The sequence below is a fragment of the Eurosta solidaginis genome, chromosome 1 (assembly GCF_040869045.1).
Source record: "Eurosta solidaginis isolate ZX-2024a chromosome 1, ASM4086904v1, whole genome shotgun sequence".
Taxonomy (NCBI): domain Eukaryota; kingdom Metazoa; phylum Arthropoda; class Insecta; order Diptera; family Tephritidae; genus Eurosta; species Eurosta solidaginis.
In genome coordinates this window covers 225,292,479-225,311,630 of record NC_090319.1, presented here as the reverse complement: position 1 = coordinate 225,311,630, position 19,152 = coordinate 225,292,479, and the positions used below count along the sequence as shown (strand labels likewise).

Sequence of the window (19,152 nt, the reverse complement as noted above, 5' to 3'; positions counted from 1 at the left end):
TATTTCCAGATACATACATGTACAGATCTATTTCATTAAAATAATACCATAACATAAATAACGTCGGAAAAGATCGTCTCTCAGCCGGTGTTTGTTGTTGCTTTTATCACCAAAGTGTATTGTTACTATTACCAATTGTGCCGTGTTGTTGTTGGGTGCGTTGTTTGGTTCCGATTTTAGTTCATGGTGTTGGCTGTTCTTGTTGGTGGTAGCTGCTGATGCCTTCAATGTTGCCAGTTTTGACCATTTTAGAGTGGTGTAGTGGCAGGAAATAGATTTTGTTAGTGATTGGTTGTTTTGGTAGTTGTTAACAACTTTTTTTTTTGTAGCGATCGTTGCCTCGTTGTTGAGTGCGCCGTCGCAAAAATGTTGCTGTCAAAATTTGCTGTGGTTGTTGCTGATGTTTTTCTTTTATACCTTTTACTTGTTGCAATACCAATTAAGTGCGGCCGCTGGTAAGAATTGTAATTGCCAATAGAAAATAAGTGGTCGTGCTTGTAATTGGCGTTGCGACGCCGATGAAAAAAAAATATATATGTGGTTGTGGTATGTGTTTTGTGCCGTCTATATTAAAGTGGTGTAATGACTGTTGTTGGCGTTGCGCCGCCAATACCAAAAGGATGATGTATTTTTTTGTTGGGTGGATGTCGCCAATTTCAAAAAGACGATGTGTTTGTTGTTGGGCGGGATACCGATAATTTGGCCTTTAGGCCGCTAACTGAAATTTTCAATTGTGTGCCCAATGGGTTCTTTCCAAAAAGGGAGTGTCCTGTTAATATAAGGAAAGAAAAACATTATTCTTGAAGAATTCCTAGTGTAAAAAGCCTGGTGATGCTAAAACAATTTTTTTTGTCTGCATGATTAATACACACACCGACATACATATGCCTGTGTGAAGGCGTGCATATATGCATGCAAATTTGCTTTTGGCTTGCTTGGAAAATTGGCTATGTGGAAGCCAGCTTCCCAGTGGCATGCCAAGCTGGTGGGAGATAAAAAAATTCAAGGGCAAGGAAAACCATTGTACTTACCAGGAACTTCTGCTTTTTTTTCACGTTTCGCGAACAACTTTTCGGCGCGCACAACTTTAAGTCTCGCTTTTATTAGCGCACAACAAACCTTTTTTTTGTTTCACTTTAAGCCGCGCACTTCAGACTTTTTTAAATATTTTTCGAGGCACAAACTTTTAAATATTCACTCACTCACACTGGGCACTGATAAAGTAATACTTTGTCCGTTGCCTAACGTTGCGCCCTTTTATAGCTACCGCCGTGGCAAGGAACGTTACCCAGAAACGGAAAATTCGTACCTATACATGCCAAACTTTCTTTTCGGCTTTCCCGTATTTTTAATCCATACAATCAGGCACTTATACATTCACACGCTTACCGCTCCACAGAACGAACACCTACACAGATACACTCGGTTCGTGCCTTGACCGCTCACACTGATGCATTCACACGTTCATAGCCTTGTACCAATACACACCAACATACATAATACAGCACAAAACAAACACATAGGTGCCTGGCATTCATCAATGTTGCTAAGTTGTTAGCAGCATGGTGACATTTTATTTATTATAACAGCATGATGCCAAGCGCAACATCTTATTTCCGCTGCAACATTGTGTTCACTATCGGTACAATGTTGTCAATGTTAATGTTATTATGTTAATATTATGATAATGGCAACATTGAGGTCCGTGCCCTGGACACGAAACACATAAACATATAGACGCATATACACTCTGCCACTCATTTAAGCCAGTATGGAGACAGGCTGTCGTTACAACTAAACATAAATAAAACTAAATATATGATAATAACAAGGAGGAATATCAATGAGGATGATATAGCCGAGCTAAAAATAAATGATGAAATCATACAAAGAGTTAACAGTATAAAATACTTAGGAATAATAATTGATAATAAACTCAAATTTGAAGATCATATAAATTATACAATTAAAAAAGTTGCTAATAAAATAGGAGTGATGCAGAGAACAACTAAATTCATTCAAAAAAAGTACAAAATAATCTTATATGAATCAGTAATAGAACCGCACTTCGTGTACTGCCCGTCCATTCTATTCATAATATCGGATAAAGAAGTAGACAAACTCCAAAAGCTTCAAAATAGATGCATGAGATTTATTCTTCAGAAACCTAGAGATACACGAACGGCTGACATGGTGAAGACTCTAGACTGGTTAAGTGTGAAACAAAAGATTTTTTTCCACTCCATGAAATTCATATTTAATATCAAACGTGGAAATGTACCTGAGTATTTAAATAAAAATATAGCATTAGTTGAGCAAACTCACAACATAAATACGAGGAGCAAATATAATTTCAAATCGCCGTTTTTTAGAACTGAAATTGATCAACAGAACATTTTCTACAAGGGTCTGAAAAGTTACAATGATCTGCCTATGGATATAAAAAGTTGCAACCAAATAACAGTATTTAAAAAAAATTATATGAATATTGTGAAACCTTAGCTATAAGATAAAAAACTGTAATATTTTCTAATTTACGAATTATGCTTCTTGCCGTAATAAATAAATAATCTAATCTAATCTAAAGCGGGAACCAGTGGTGCCGTATGTCGTATCGCTGTAGTCGTATCCCTAACGTAATCAGCTGTTTTTCGTTACGACGGTAAACCAAAAACCAATTGCCCTACAAGACGGAGATAACTAGTTCACCCACATATTCAAAGCTTTTTTCGCTCTCCACTAACACATCCACGTTTCATGCTGTCATCGAAATGACAGTTCACTAATTATTCCGGGAAACTTTGAAACGGAGAAAAAATATCATTGTTTACAGCGAAAAATATCTTGTGCTTTTAGTTGTGACATGTGCCGGAAATTAAAAATTTTGTTGCAGAGAACACCTTTTTGCGCTGGCGGCCTTCGCCCAAAATAATAGTAAGTTAATGTGACGGAAAATAAAAATTTTGTTGCAGAGACCATTTTTTTGCGTTGGCGGCCTTCGCCCAAAATAATATTAAGGATAACGTTTTACAAGGCAGTGCACCACGTTATTTAAAAATTTCAAATAATAATAAAAACGGAGCTCGAGGCGCGTCTTTTGATTCCTCGTTTGATAATTTTTGATAAAAATTAGGTGGTGCACCGTCTTTTAAATCGTTAACCATATTAAGTTGTATAGAATCGACGGGATGGCCTACAAGGTTTCATGTCATACTAAATCGCTCCCGATATGGTCGGGCTAGTACCTTAATTGTTCCCGGAACGTACCCGATCTGCATCCGGCAAAGGACCAACAAAGTCGATAACGGGGAGTGCCCTTATCGCTACAACAACAACAACATTATTTACTTTCTGATTTTCATTCATACGTAAGTGCATTTTTAAATAATAAAAAAAATGTTATATTATTCTAATAGATAGCATCTCCGCCGGGTTGCGATGCAGCTCAGAATATGCGAAAAACAGAGGAAATCTACAATTAAATGCAGATTCACGTGTCATTTACCAAGGATACAAGGTACTTTATAACCAACATGCTTTGGAATACGGTACCAAACTTGTTGGATGTATTTCCCTAAAAAAGGGTGGAACTACGCATCTTGGTTTGCCAGTATTTGCTTCGGTAATTTATATTGATTTGTATTGATTAAAATTGCAATAGTAGATAATGTAATGTGAATTAAAATTGAATAAGTAGCCAGAGCAAAAAAGGCAACTGATCGGCATGCAACTGTTATTTATGTGGCGCAACCGGGAGCTGCTGCTGCTATCCTAGAAGCATTAGAAGCAGAAATGTCTGATTGTTTTCATCACCAAAGGTGTGCCATAACATGATATGGTTCGCGTTAAGCACGCTCTCTTAAGGCAAAAAAAAATCGCGTCTAGTCAGGCCCGATTGTCCAGGAATCATCGCACCAGAAAGGGTAAGTAAATTGGCTACCATATTGTAACGAACTTTTATTTGCAAATCCTCTTATTTGCAATCCTCTGCTAAGTACGAATCACTAAACTGTTGAATAAACAACTCCAATATTGAATGATGGAAAAATGGCCTTTATTAAGTACTTCACAATAACACCCAAACTGTGCAACGAATAGCTTAATAACCAAACTGATATCTTAAAGGAAACTGACTTTCAAAATAATAGTGCTATTGCTCGCTAGATATCGTCTTACTCGTAACTGCTTGACAATTCAAATCAAACTGAATTCTTCTTACTCGCCTGCATCGCTTTTATAGTTTACGCTGCATACTTCTAGGCTCTTCGATTTCCAGAAGTTACTAGTTGTTTCGGCTACAAAATCGCCAGCCACAACTACGTGCACAAATTATTGCTCTCTCTTGTGACAACTCAGATAAGGTATATGCATGTGTTTGTAGTTTACAGTCTCCCGCACACACATAAGCGTATAAGTAAATTCATCGGTGTGTGACATCTCATCTCTTGCTGCCTTGTATGTAAATGTTGCTCGTCGGAATGTGTACATATGTGTAGACGCAATTATTTATTCGTTTATGTAGATACATAATGATTGAATTATTGATGTGCATTCACGTCACTGCTTAGATCGGCTTAGAGCTGGCAGCACTCCTTAGTTTTGCTAATAATCGTAACACTGCCCTCCACCTAAGTCTGATCGTCCCGATCAGACAAATCTCTCGATCTAAACGCTGCTAGCATCGCCAAATGTACCACTCTTCTACTCCGTGGTTTCTCAATGCTTTGTATGCGGTAGATGGTATCACTGAGCTTCTTCACAATCTTGTACGGGCCTTCCCAACTGCACCGAAATTGGGCTGGGACACCTTTCCGCCGGTGAGGGTTGTTTAACAGTACCAAATCTCCATTCCGGAAACCTTCCGAATTATTTTCCCTGTCGTACCTGTGTTCCATCTTACTACTCATTATTCTGGATCGTTCTCTCGCACTCTGTTGCTTGGCCAATGAAGAACTACTTTGTAGAGCTTGTTCTTGACGGATTGGCTTCACATACTCAGTATCGTTCCGACGTTTCCCAACAAAAGTGCGCGCTGGCTTGAAATCATCCTTGCATTCTTTCTGAAAAATTCTTTCAGTGAATTTAGTGCGTCCATTAGGGTTTGTTGATGCCGGTCTTTTCCTCGCAGGTACTTTTAATTTCGCTTTATTTGGCACATTCGATCCATCAACCTTTGCTCGATCTACTTTCCTTGACTTCCGTGGTCTCTGTCGAATCTCCTCGACCAGCACTCGCTTACTGCTGAACCCTTTTTCCAAACTGAAGTTAAGTGGCACATCTTGGTTCTCATAATGCATCACCCTTCTCTGCATATCGATCTTGATGTCATGGTCAACCAAGAAATCCACTCCCAATATAACTTCATCAACGATCTCCGCCACAACGAATTTGTGTAGAACCATGACCTTCCCAATTAGGACTTCACATATTACTTCTCCCTGAACTTGGTTATATTCGCCTGTGACCGTACGCAACCTCGCTCCAGGTAATGACTTTATTCCCCTGTAGACCAAATCAGATCGAATCAAGGAATGAGATGCCCCCGTATCTACAGTCAGTACACGCTCTTTACCATCCACATTCCCTCTGATGGTAAGACTGCTTGATTTCCTTCCAATCTGCGACACAGATATCACAGGACATTCAACAGCCGGGGCAAGTTTTCGTTCTTTACTTTCGACACGCTCTTGCTCATTTCCGCTAGCTTTGCGTTTACGGCCACCCACATTGTTGGAACTATTAGGACCAAGATCGCAATGACGTGCAATGTGACCTGGGTTGCAGCACTTGAAACATTTAATAACTCCGGCATTCTTCTGTTGAGATCCCCTTAGTGCTTCCAAAATTGTGTCTACCCACTCCGGCCTTTCTACTTCCACACGATGAGCTTTGTATGCTGGTTTACTCAATAATGACGCCGTTTCCTGAGTCAATGCATGGGATACCGTTTCAGAAAATGTTTGCTTTGGGTTCGCGTATGTGGCTCGCTTCGTTTCGACGTCCCGTATGCCATTTATAAAGCTTTGAATCTTCACTCTTTCCGTGTATTCCACGGGTGCGTCCGCATTTGCAAGATGAGCCAATCTTTCAATATCTGAAGCAAACTCCTGCAATGTCTCATTTGCTTTTTGGTAGCGGTTTTTCAACTCAATTTGGAATATCTGTTTCCTATGCTCGCTTCCATAACGTCGTTCTACAGCAGCCATCAATGTTTCATAACTGTTCCGTTCGTACTCTGGAATCGTCTGTAAGATTTCCGCTGCAGGCCCTTTCAATGCCACGAACAGTGCAGCAACTTTATCTTCCGCATTCCAGTTGTTCACTGCTGCGGTCTTTTCAAACTGTAGCTTGAAAACCTGGAAATGAACAGAACCGTCAAAGGATGGTGTTTTTACCTTTGTATTGCTTGCTGAAACAGCTGGGCGGTTTAATTGCAACTCTTGTATACGACCTCTCAAAGCATCCACCTCGGCTTCGATTTTTTCCTCAAACTGCGTTATTTTCTCGTCCATACGTGCTTCGAGTTTTGATGATATACGCGCCTCTTGTGCTTCGAGTTGTACTGTTATGCGTGCCTCTTGTGCTTTCAGTTGTGTCTCCATTTTTGATGTAATCTGTGTCGACATTTCTGCCATACGCGTTTCTTGTGCTTCAATCTTCGATGTAATCTGTGTCGACATTTCTGACATACGCGTTTCTTGTGCTTCAATCATGGATGTTATGCGTGTCTCCTGCGATTCTAGTTGTGATGCCATATATGTCTTCTGTTCTTCCATCTTGGATGTTATACGGTTCTCCTGCGATTCCATATATGTCTGCTGTTCTGCCAGTTGAGATGACACTGTCGATGTTTGAGCAGATATTGCAGCTAAAATCATGTTCAAGTCTGTACTGGTAACCGTCTGCGATGTTTCGTTCTTCTCTTAAATTTTTGTTGTCTCCTCGCCATCAAGATGAAAGACATGCTCTTCCACATCAATTCCTTCTGCTTCCATTGCTTCTCGTAGCCGTGCCTGAAGTTCGAGTTTAACGCCGCTTGTATTCAATCCACGGCTCTCCAACTCCTTCCTCAGTTGCGGGATCTTCAATTCACTTAACTTTGCCATGTCCTTGTTGTCCTCTAGAATTTATTCAACAATTCCTCTTCTGACACCAATTGTAACGAACTTTTATTTGCAAATCCTCTTATTTGCAATCCTCTGCTAAGTTCGAATCACTAAACTGTTGAATAAACAACTCCAATATTGAATGATGGAAAAATGGCCTTTATTAAGTACTTCACAATAACACCCAAACTGTGCAACGAATAGCTTAATAACCAAACTGATATCTTAAAGGAAACTGACTTTCAAAATAATAGTGCTATTGCTCGCTAGATATCGTCTTACTCGTAACTGCTTGACAATTCAAATCAAACTGAATTCTTCTTACTCGCCTGCATCGCTTTTATAGTTTACGCTGCATACTTCTAGGCTCTTCGATTTCCAGAAGTTACTAGTTGTTTCGGCTACAAAATCGCCAGCCACAACTACGTGCACAAATTATTGCTCTCTCTTGTGACAACTCAGATAAGGTATATGCATGTGTTTGTAGTTTACAGTCTCCCGCACACACATAAGCGTATAAGTAAATTCATCGGTGTGTGACATCTCATCTCTTGCTGCCTTGTATGTAAATGTTGCTCGTCGGAATGTGTACATATGTGTAGACGCAATTATTTATTCGTTTATGTAGATACATAATGATTGAATTATTGATGTGCATTCACGTCACTGCTTAGATCGGCTTAGAGCTGGCAGCACTCCTTAGTTTTGCTAATATTCGTAACAATATTAAGTAATTTTCCATGCTTTTGTTGATAATCAACCGAAGAATGCAAATACGACAGAGTTCGAAATTCATGTGAAAACCAATTAGTTTTTTTAATTAGCGTTTGGAGAGAAAAATACATATGTATGTATGCATAGAACTGCATAGAAGGGGAGGTATTAATTAACACACAACAATAATTAATTAATTATTATCAGTAGATTTACAAGATTTTTGTCATTTTCCCTGCGTCGCAGTTGTCATTATATTGCGTTAGCAGAGGACATCAACACCTTACTACCCACAGCCAGTTAAAATTTTAGTAAATTTTGCTCTTTTCATCACTGTTTCAAAACGTGGAAAGTTATATATCGAGCATTCCATGGAGAGGGGTACATTTTAGCAGACTTTGGCATTGCGGTCGTTATTAATATTCAATCCCTAGAAGGTTTAATGTAGTCATGTCAATAGTTCCCGAGATGGTGGGGCTAGTACCACAATGGTGCTTGTTACCGGAACGTGGATAGATAGATAATTTATTGAGGATTACACAGTGACTTGCACATCTCCTTCACAGCACCTCATTCTAGCCGACTTCCTTGATGAACCCCAGCAGTGTTCTTGGCTTGAGGGATTAAATGTGGGAATGCTCTGGCCATGGTGAGCCCATAAACTTTGCCCTACGTCTTGAAATTGCGCCGCAATCTAGAAGGATATGGTCCGCCGTCTGCTGATCCATCACAAAATCGGTATGTGTTGTTCGATATTATACCCAGCTTTTGCATGTGACTGTTCAGTCTACAGTGTCTTGTAAGAATAGCCGTTAGGATTCTTTGGTTATCTTTTTGAGAAATGCCCTATATCGAGTTGTGCTGTTACCCCCTAACAGTAACTTAGATTGACTCAGGCCTGGAATATTGCGCCAGTGTTCTCTCTTTTCCCTCCCTTCTACTATTAGGGGCATTTATTGAGTGAGCCAACTGTCAGGAACGGCTCGGGATCGATGGGTCATGCAGTTGCTGCCTCTCTTTCCGGGTTGTCCGCCTGCTGTTGTTGTTATAGCAGTGCTTCGTCCCATCCAATTGGTGCGACCGATCACAAATTCTCATCAATGTCTTCTAACGGGAGTCCAAGGAAACTTTCTGTTTCAACAGGGGTGGACCATAATCAGAGGAGTGTTAGAGGCGTTGGTTCCACAATACAGTTTAAGAGATGGTTGGTGTCATGTGGGGACACATTACAAGCAGGACAATGTTTTGTATGTCGGGGTTGATTCTGGATAGGTAAGAGTTTAAACTGTTACGTTATCAAGCTCGAAGTTGAGCTAGAATGACTACTCTCGTTTCCCTAGGGAGAGTGCGTTCCTCCTCTGCTAGTTTTGTTCTTTGAGTACAGGAATCACCGGCATAGAGGTCCGACGCCTGTTTGTGGAGTTCACTGAAGACATGCTTGTGTTTCTTAGCTTCATACGGCTGTGTTCTCAGGTGCCGTATTTCCTCATAATGTAATGAGGCCGTGAAGAACAAGATCCACAAAAGATTTATAAAAGTTACGAGGACGCTGGATTTTGGGATCTAGCCCAGAGCAACCTGTCCGATGCAACCATCCCTTGCACGTGAAATACTGACAAGAGCATTTATTTTTTTAATTTAATTTATTGATTATTACGGCTGTTTAGGCCTAAAACTTAAACTACTAAGTACAATTCATTGTTATAATCACTTATTTCTATTGAATATGCTGTTGGAATGCCATGTGATTCCGATCAGCATATTTACCAGCGTGACAAAGGGACGAGTCTGGGAGCCACTCATTTAAGGAAGGTTGGAAAGGACACGTTTCTAATCCTCCAGTGCTCCCAGCTTAAGGCAACAAAATTTGGAACTTATATTTTTCAATTATATGTGTATTTTAAGCTGTCGGAATGTATTAGTCTCCGACCAACACAGCTAAACATGCCTTTGGATGTTGGAAATTGAAAATAACATGTATCCAATCACCCCTCAACTTTGTTTAGTAAAGACGCTGTCGGAATGCATGAAGATTCCGATTAGCATAGCTCAACATATAATGGGAAGTTGAAAAGGACGTGTTTCCAATCCTCCCTGCTCCAACTTTTGTTTGGTCTTATTTTCGTAATTTTTGTTACACATTATATAATTTTATTGTTATATTAATGCTGTCGGAATGCGAGTGATTCCGATCAGCAACAGTAAATATCAGCTGGAAATACCGAATTCCAGCGAAATAAGTTGTTGGAACTGTCTGGAGTGAAGGACAGGTGGCGACCAATTTTCTTTTCTTTAGGGCCGGATGCATTGTATTTTGCTGCTTCCAATATTACCATTCCTTTTTCGCACCCAGTATCGGATATATCATGTAAAAAATAAGAGGATAAAAACTTTATCTTATTGGAAGGGTTTTACAATGCTCCAATAAACTTTTTTTAAAAGTATTGAAGTTGTTACTACTTTTTATGTGATTAGGAAGTTCATTGAAATATTTCGGGCCCTTATATATGACCGTCCTAAAAAGATTCTTTTCCGGCAAACGCAGCAAACTCATTTCTCAGGACCGGGATCAGGAGAAGGACCCGGATTGGGGTCGATACCTTCCCGGAAGGGGATCTGCTGAGAGGATGACAATTTGTGGGAGGGACGCAATAAATTAAACACTTAGTCCGCCTTCTCATTACCCTCTACTCCTCTGTGGCCTAGGACCCAGGGCAAAAGTACTACGTTGTGTGCTCCTAATTGATTTAGCTTTCCTACGCACTGAAGGACTAGTGCTGACCTTATTTCGAACTCCGCAAATGCCTTTAGTGGGGCCTGACTGAGTATGGCAATTGTTTCATTGGGGTATCAGCGCTGAAAATTCAGCTTAGCGCACTAACTTATGGCGAATACTTCCGATTGAAAATGCTCAGATGTGCTTTTAAAGTTACTGATATTTTGGTTCTGGGTCCGAAAACTCTGGCTCCAATCGCCTCTGGCGTCTTCGAGCCATCTATGTACCATACGATCTTGAGCAGACTAGTAATACATTGCACCCGCCCATAGGTAAACAGCCGTACCAAGAGACGAAGCAGCCCATTACATTTTGGCACAACCGGAGCACTGCTGGACATCCAATCTATATGAAAGCTATGCATTCAAAAGTGTTTGTACCAGTGGCTGGTGCACACTGAACTGGAACAGTGTATGCTATATTGATGCCTGCACAAATACCAAGCTATGTTTATGTGAATAATGTTACTGCTTATGTCCATTTGCACGGGTGAGCACATACAGTACCTACGTTTATACAAGGTGGAACACCACACTATCTACATGGCGATGTAGCCACCGATCACGTTGTTGTAAGAGATTAATTAAAATATGTTATTCATAAACACTGATTCTTATATTTTCAGTATCATTAAACTGTAGACTGTAAACTCATGACGGGTATTCTTACTGGACACTGCCTTCTGGCGTCACATGCCTTTAAATTAGGCTTGGTCAGTGATAGCAGATGTAGGAAGTGCGGGTTGGAGGAGGAAACGATTGATTACGTTCTGTCAGCTGACAGCTGTCAGATCTAGAAGCAGCAAGTGGCTTAAGTTCTAGGAAGCTTCAGGTATTTGTCAAGAGGACGGAGTTATTTTATACCATGTCCTGGTTGTTGATAGGGTTTTTAGCTTTGTCGTTAAAACAAACTTCTGGTAACACTACGGACTCATTCAGTCTATGTGAGGTCGTCATGAACCCGCCAGTTCAACCTAACCTATATTTTGTTTTGGTTTTTACTTTAGAATCAACCGTTTAATTAAGCGATGTCAGCTAACTAAGCGCCTTCCAATGTAGATCCATAAGTAACATGGGGTCGCCAGAGCCTCGGCTGTTAAAGAAACAGGATTCGCCACGGGTAGGTGAGGTTCACAATTGGGTTTAGAGAAGCTATATATTGCGCTGGCAACCCATTGAACGGGTTGCGCTACACAACCCCCTGAACCAATTTGGTATTTTAATCGCCTCTTACGCAGGCATTCCTACCGCGGGTATACTCTAAGCCCCCTAACCCGCTGGAGCCATGAGAAGCGTTAGTGACCTTGGGTGTCCCAAGGAAAGTTCCGTCGTGTCTGATGTTGTTGGGTGAGCGGCCAGGCAGCAGCGTGCAACAAATGCACGATTCAGGAGGATACCCTTGCTGAGCCCAGAAAATCTGAGAAAGTTGGATGTACTGGTCGGATGCAGCAAACGAGTATATTCTGTAATAGCATATGATCAACTTGGAGATAACCAAACGTTTATTTTCCTGTCCAACAGGGAACTGGTTCTAGACCTTGCTGCTAAAGAAGGATAGGCGTAGTCACATCAATTCGTTCCCGGGTTACTCGGGGAAATCAGTTTTAGCAGTATTTGGCACTTTTCATACTGCATGTCCATACAAGAACTTCGGATAATGAATTAAACTGTTGTTGTTGCTGTTGTTGAATTAAACAGTCATCTGCATTTGTTTGTTTTTGTAGCACGTCTAATTTCCTTCTTAACATCAATCAATTATCCCTTGTTATAATGTTGTGTTCTCTATGAATGCAACAGCGAAGTATCTTCGGGTACCCCTGATTCTAGTTATCTGAAATCTCCTTGAGTCCCTTGTGCATTTGGCTACTCAGAAAAAAGCTAATTGGGGAACCCTATTTATAGAACACTTTTCGGGTTAAATATATTAAAAACTTACTGATATTAGTTTCTTTCTCATTCTAGGTAATTTGATTATGAAGATGTGCGCATAGCAATATTCTAAATATTCTAGCTGTGGCTGAAGGAAGAACATAAATTTGCTCAAATTATAAGAAAACTGCGACAACTATTCCCCCGCCTTTTTAGTACCACAGGTAAGGCGCTAAAAAGCATACTATGGGGCTTCCGGTATTATCTCTACAAAACTCATATGGCTCTGCAAACTGATGTTGAACAACACCACCAGCGCAGGAAAAATTGGGCATCATCACTGAGCTTCGAAAGTTTCAGAAAGGGCAAAGCTATAAATAGACGTTATTTACTTAATTAGCTTGTACCTATCAATATACACATATGTAAAGTTCACTAGAGTAATAAGGGAATAATTTAAATTGTAAAAAAACATTGTATATATGAATTATTTATAATTAAATATTATCTGAACATAAATGACGCGTTTCATTCATGGAAAAAGCGACTTGACAGAAGGTAACCGATACGGGTAACCGATAGGCAGTTACCCGTGTTGCTATTGTTGCATATGTTTTGGTTAGCGATACGAAAACATAACTAATGAAGTAACTTAAAAATGTAAATAACATCGAGCGAGAAGGAATGTCGAAAACACAATAGGTAAGAGCGAGAAAGCGAGTCACACGTACACTATTCGGAGAGCGCATACGTTACCTTTTCCACGACAGCAATGTAAAAGTCATTAAGACGACAATTGGTGAACAAGTTATTGGTGACGATTAAGTAATCGATTAGGTAACGGGTACCTATCTTGTAGGGTGGTAAACTCAAAGTAATGCACACTTGCAGACATTACAGCAGGCATTTTCATCAGAAATCTCCAACATCAGCAAGTAAAGGCATTTTAGTTTTGATTTTTCACTTAATCTTGGCATTTTTTAATTTGTATAACAATCAAAAAATTTTGTTTGCCAATAATACAGCTGATGAACAATCAAGTTTATCAAGAACATTACTAGGTGCGTTCATATAACCCCGTGTGTAAATGGATATAATTTTACACCTTATAAGTTTATATGCTTTCATGAGTCGCCCTAATGAAATGTGCACGTAAATTTATACAAATTGTGTAAATGATTTTTCATACAAAATTTGACAGTTCGTTTACGAACTAGATAAATTTATACGTTTACACACTTTATAAGGCATTTATACGGTTACATGAGTCGCCCTATTGTCATCAGTGGTGATATTTCAGTAGTTGTGACGAAATCACAGGTATACGGATATTTGCCAACTCCATTTCTCGTAGGTAAGTTGCAATGGGGTTTGCAGCTTCCGTTCTTATAACAATCTGCGCTGCTGCTGGATTGGAAATAATTTTGGATTTGTATTTTTGGGATACTAATGTAAAAAAACAAGGGCCTTCAGATAATCCCGGTTGGTCATCCATTAGGTATAAAGTTTATCCCGATATTAATGCCACAGATAATCACCTTCGCCATGTTATTCTTTTATTGGAGAAAATGGGCTATAAGCAAGCGCCTATATATGACTCTGATTGGGATTTACTATGGGCACACGAGTATCCATTTTTAAATGCGTCTCTAAGCTTGCAGAAGGTTCTTTACCATCAAATTGTTAACCACTTCCCTGGTATTGGATTTATCACTAGTAAAGTTCATCTTTCCACGGCAGCCTTGCCATTCATGCCGAAGGCTTTCCGTTTACCCACACAAAAGTATGATTTCTTAAAATATGCGGAAAACAATCCAGATTTATTATTTGTAGAAAAACATAACAACCACAGGTTCATCAATATCCGTTCGTCAAGCTCAATTAACTTAAACTCTAGTAATTCTTTTATTCAAGAGTTTATTCAGAATCCTTTTTTGGTCGATGGACATAAATTCGACATTGGAGTATATGTCGTATTGACGTCAGTTGATCCCTTGATAATATATATATATACTGGGGATGCTCTTTTCCGTTATTGCCTAGCAAAGTATTATCCATTTGACGCAAGAGACGTTGACAAATATGTTGTGGGCAATAATTATTTGCCAACATGGAAAGTACACTCATTAATAAAATATTATACAACTCTCGGGGGAAGTATGCAAGCTACGTTTGACGCATATGTAAAAGACCAGGGTATGAATCCTTCTGAAATATGGTTACAAGTCGAGGAAATCATACCTCAAACAATATTGTCAAAAATACATGAAATTTCGAATAAATTGAAGATGTATCAGTCGGGTATATTTTTTGAGTTGCTTCGTTTTGATTTTATCGTTGATGATGCACTTAAAGTTTACTTAATGGAAGTTAATATGTCACCTAATCTTTCATCAGCACATTTTAAGAAAAACTCATTGTTGTATGACCAAATTTTATACAGTGTTTTCAACCTCGTTGGTATCGGATCTTCCTTAAAGAATAATAGACAGAAGTAACTATTATATCCATGATAAAACACCTACCAGGTAAACCCGTTTCGGTAATTCTATACGACAGCACGACACTCTTAATACACGTCCACAAAATACCCAGGGGCATCAAAAGACGGGTTTTGGATCCAGGAGCGCGAATCCACAAACATCAAAATTTTAAATTTCTTTCGCAAATATCTCTTGACAGAACCAAAATTTTTAACCTCCGCCATCCTGAATGCAAAACGCATCTTATGATACCTCTCTTGCTATTTTTCGACGTTTATTAAGACTGTCATGCTGTCGTATAGAATTACCCCTGTTTCCGTCATTATTGACGTTTTTCCACAATGAAAAAATGTCTAGTTACTCAGTTTACAACAGGGATCGACTGTTAATACGTGCCCAAAAATATTGAGAGGGGTCTGAAACGACGCGTCTTGACCTCAGTATTAATAATGTGAAGGCGGAAAACAAAAAAGATAATGTAATAAAGAGATGCAGGTTCCTTGTTGTTGTTGTAGCTATACGGTTGCTCCCCGAAGGCTTTGGGGAGTGTCATCGTTGTGATGGTCCTTTACCGGATACAAATCCGGTACGCTCCGGTACCATAGCACCATTAAGGTGCTAGCCCGACCATCTCGGGAACGATTTATGTGGCCACATTATCCTTCGCCAGAGGAGAGGATTCGCCGCGGATCGGTGAGGTTGACAATTGGGTTTGGAGAAGCTATATATTGCGCTGACAACATGGAGGGTTGCGCTACACAACCCCTTGAATATGGTACTTTAGTCGCCTCTTACGAGAGGCATACCTACCGCGGGAATATTCTGATCCCCTAACCCGCTGGGGGGTTGCAGGTTCCTTCGAAACCAAGGGTGGGATTCCAGTATTTTTGGGTAGGACACTGCATTGACGGGCTTCAGTCGAGCTTATACAAAATACAAGGCTGGTGCACCAATGGTGTGGGATCAAATTTAAAATTACAATTTAAAACTTCAAAAAAAAAAAAAAAAAATAATGGCCGGCCGGAAGGGTATACCTTGTAAGTGCTTTTATCATGGTTACATCAATTTTAAAATGCACTATATATGTTTGAATAAATAATTCGTTACAGGTTACACAACAAAGAGGAAATAGTTACATCCGACAAAAATATTGTGATAAACCTCAACAATTGCGTTCGGCATTTATGTCACGAGTCATGCACCACAAAGGAGTGCGAGTTGTGTTTATCATGTTTAAATGTAAATCAGGTTAATATTTTAAAAAAAGCGTACTACGAGCATTTGCACAAAATTGATATGAAAAGGATATATCCGAAACCAGTGGTAGGTATAAGAACAAACATACTTTGGTATGTCAAAAGACGCGTTTTGCCCTCTATGCAGTTAACCAGTAAGAAAACTCGGGTTAATGTTGCATAAGTGCACCATTAACGATACCGGGTAAAATAAAAAAATTTCCTCAACGAAATTTGGTGGAGAAATTAGTGTACGGTTTCTTTTATATAAATTATCACTGTGGGAGTCAATAAATGAACGCACGCTTTTGTGTGGTGTAGTTAGTTTTAATTCAACGAAGTTTTTGGGTTTTACATTGGTTTTTGCGCAACATATGCACCTATTACCGTTTACAACTCAACTCTGGTTGGGTTGAAATTTCGCAATTTGGTATTACAGATTACAACTCAACCTGTCAAAAAAAATGTCGTTTGAGTTGTCTAGTCCATGGTTCAACTATATACAGGTTGGCTCATCTGTAAAGCAACAAAATATGTCTGTTCAAATTGTCAAAATCTGTGTATTGGTGTTGGTGCGAATGGTATGGAATGGAAACATAAAACTTAGCAGTTTTTGTATGTGTAAGTAAAATGTTGCCAATGTGTTGGTTTCATTTTGAGTTTGCCATCTCCTTTTGACAACCCCTTCGACCATGCAATGACATAAATAAAATCAGCTGATGAGATGAGTCAACCTGTACATAATTGAACCATGGTCTAGTCTTAACAACTTTTTGTGGCATTACCGTTTACAACCTTGTGTTGGTTTAGTTGTCAAACACGTCAAAATCTTTCAATTTATTACTAGCAGTTGGCTCATACAATTTTGCAATTGTTTTGAAAAAATGTTACGTTTTAGAAGACGGTTCACCGCCTAATATTTAACAAAAATTTTCAAAGTTGGTATCAAAAGACACGTTTCGACCTATTAAGAATCCGAAAACAAAAATTAAAAATTTAATTCTTTCATATCATTTCGGTTCAAATTTTCATGTGATTATATTTTGCCAGATTTTTTGTACATACTAATGCGTTGGACCCACCCAGGCGGGATTCAAGGGGTTGTGTAGCGCAATATATAGCTTCTCCAACCCAATTGTCAACCTCACCTTCGAGCGGCGAATCCCGTTTCACTAACAGGCGAGGCTCTGGCGACCCCAAGCTCCTCATGGAACTTGGGGGTGGGGAGGGAGGGATGGCCTGAAGGTTCAATGTGGCCATATAAATCGGTCCCGAGATGGTCGGGCCAGCACCTTAATGGTGCTGTGTTACCGGAGCGTATCGGATCTGTATCCGACAAAGGACCATCACATCGATAACACTCCCCAAAGCCTTCGGGGAGTAAACTAATCGCTACAACAACAACAACAACAACAACAACAACCCACCCAGGCATATATGTAATTTTCCTATATTGCTAAAAGAAATTGCTCGCAATGTGTTTTGAATTCGAAATCAAAACAAGACAGACAACCTATACAATTTTTGTGATTGCAGCAGCATAAGTGTGACAAGAAAAAATTGAAATTTAGGTACATTCGATTATAGAATACAAAAACAAAAACGTTTAAACAGCAATATATCGGCACTCTGATGTTTGGGAATGTACCTAGCTTTTTATAGCAATATAGGAGTATTACATATATGCACCCAGGGTTATTTTTACAAATCGCGGCCAAGGCCGCCAACACAGAAAGATGTTCTGTGCAAGAAAACTGTGGATCGGGCCTCATATTTCGGACCCTCTCGGGCAATTATGTGGGTTGTTTAAAATATTTGTCGACAGAAATTTTTGATTTCCGCTTTCGGATCCTGAAAACGGAGGTCGAAACGGGTCTTTTGATACCACCTTTTATAAAAGTTAGATGGTGCACGGTCTCATAAAACGTTACCGAATAAAAACAAAAAATTGAAGGCCGGTAGTTAAACCTTTTTTAATCAAACAATAATCAACCATTTTGTACAGATTTATAGAAAAAACAACGTTTAAACGAAGGATTACATTGCATAAACTTTTGACCTTATGGAGCGACATTCCGAAGTTGGACGAGGCTGGTCGCAGTTCGGATGCAGACAAAATAGATGAAATTATGCGAACGTGAGTCCAATCGATACTACACACTACTCCTGGGAGTCCTGTTTTATAGTAAAATACAATTTTTGCTGTTTGGTTTTAACCCACTTCGCACAAATATGTTCCTCAATAAGATCTAAAACCAAGCAGTCGGTTCTATGTACCGGAGCGACTCGGGATTTTTCCCGACCAAGGACTGTCATTTCAGTGTGACCCCATTTAATTTGTTTCGTCCCTCCCACAAATTGTCATCCTCCCAGCAGCTCCTTGCAGCAGGACTGCTACATATTCTCTTACTCCGGGAAGGTATCGAACCCAATCCGGGTCCGTCTCCTGACCCCGGTCCTGAGAAATGGTGTTGCTGCATTTGCCAGAAAAGAATCTTTTTAGGACGGTCATACTCTGTTCAGTGTGTCTCGTGCAAGGGATGGTTGCATCGGACAGGTTGTTCTGGGCTTGATCCCAAAACCCGACGTCCACGTAACTTTTATAAATCTTTTGTGGCTCCTTGCTGCTCATGCCCAAGGGCGTCCCGTAGTCTACGCCTAAGCGCCCCTCCACTACCTTCCAGCAGCCTCGCTGCTCAGCAAGCCACAACAAGTACCCGCTGCTGCTCGTGCCCCACGGCGCCAACAGCTCAAACAGCTGATACCACTCATAACTACTACCTTCGTAGTAGAGCTGGTAGCAATGCTGAGCATCAGCCCCTACCCCCGTCTTCTTCTCCCCCCCTCTTTTCTGGCAGCAATCGTCCAGGTCAGGGAAACAGACTCTTAGTCCCTACCTCCGTTTGCACCGTCTGCCAGCACAGAATATATAGGTTTGCGACATCCGCTCAATGCAGCTCCTGCCTTGGG

The 19,152-nt window shown here is 39.9% G+C and overlaps 2 protein-coding genes across 3 annotated transcripts in view; both read left to right on the top strand.

Annotated features, from left to right (window-relative positions):
• Window positions 1–13,332: 13,332 nt before the first annotated feature.
• Window positions 13,333–19,152, top strand: part of Cad86C (Cadherin 86C) — a 2,678,031-nt gene continuing 2,672,211 nt past the window's right edge. The window contains exon 1 of one of the 2 annotated variants that reach the window (XM_067760173.1): window positions 13,333–13,399. The gene's annotated coding sequence lies outside the window, so the exon portion shown is untranslated. Of the gene's footprint in view, window positions 13,400–14,623; window positions 14,661–19,152 lie in introns of those variants that run through there. The other variant, XM_067760172.1, reaches the window with a different exon arrangement.
• TTLL15 (tubulin tyrosine ligase-like 15) overlaps window positions 13,825–19,152 on the top strand; it is a 102,608-nt gene continuing 97,280 nt past the window's right edge. The window contains exons 1-2 of the mRNA XM_067760176.1: window positions 13,825–14,958; window positions 16,057–16,270. Of these exons, the coding sequence (XP_067616277.1) occupies window positions 13,829–14,958; window positions 16,057–16,270 (1,344 nt within the window). The 5' untranslated portion in view covers window positions 13,825–13,828. The remainder of the gene's footprint in view (window positions 14,959–16,056; window positions 16,271–19,152) is intronic.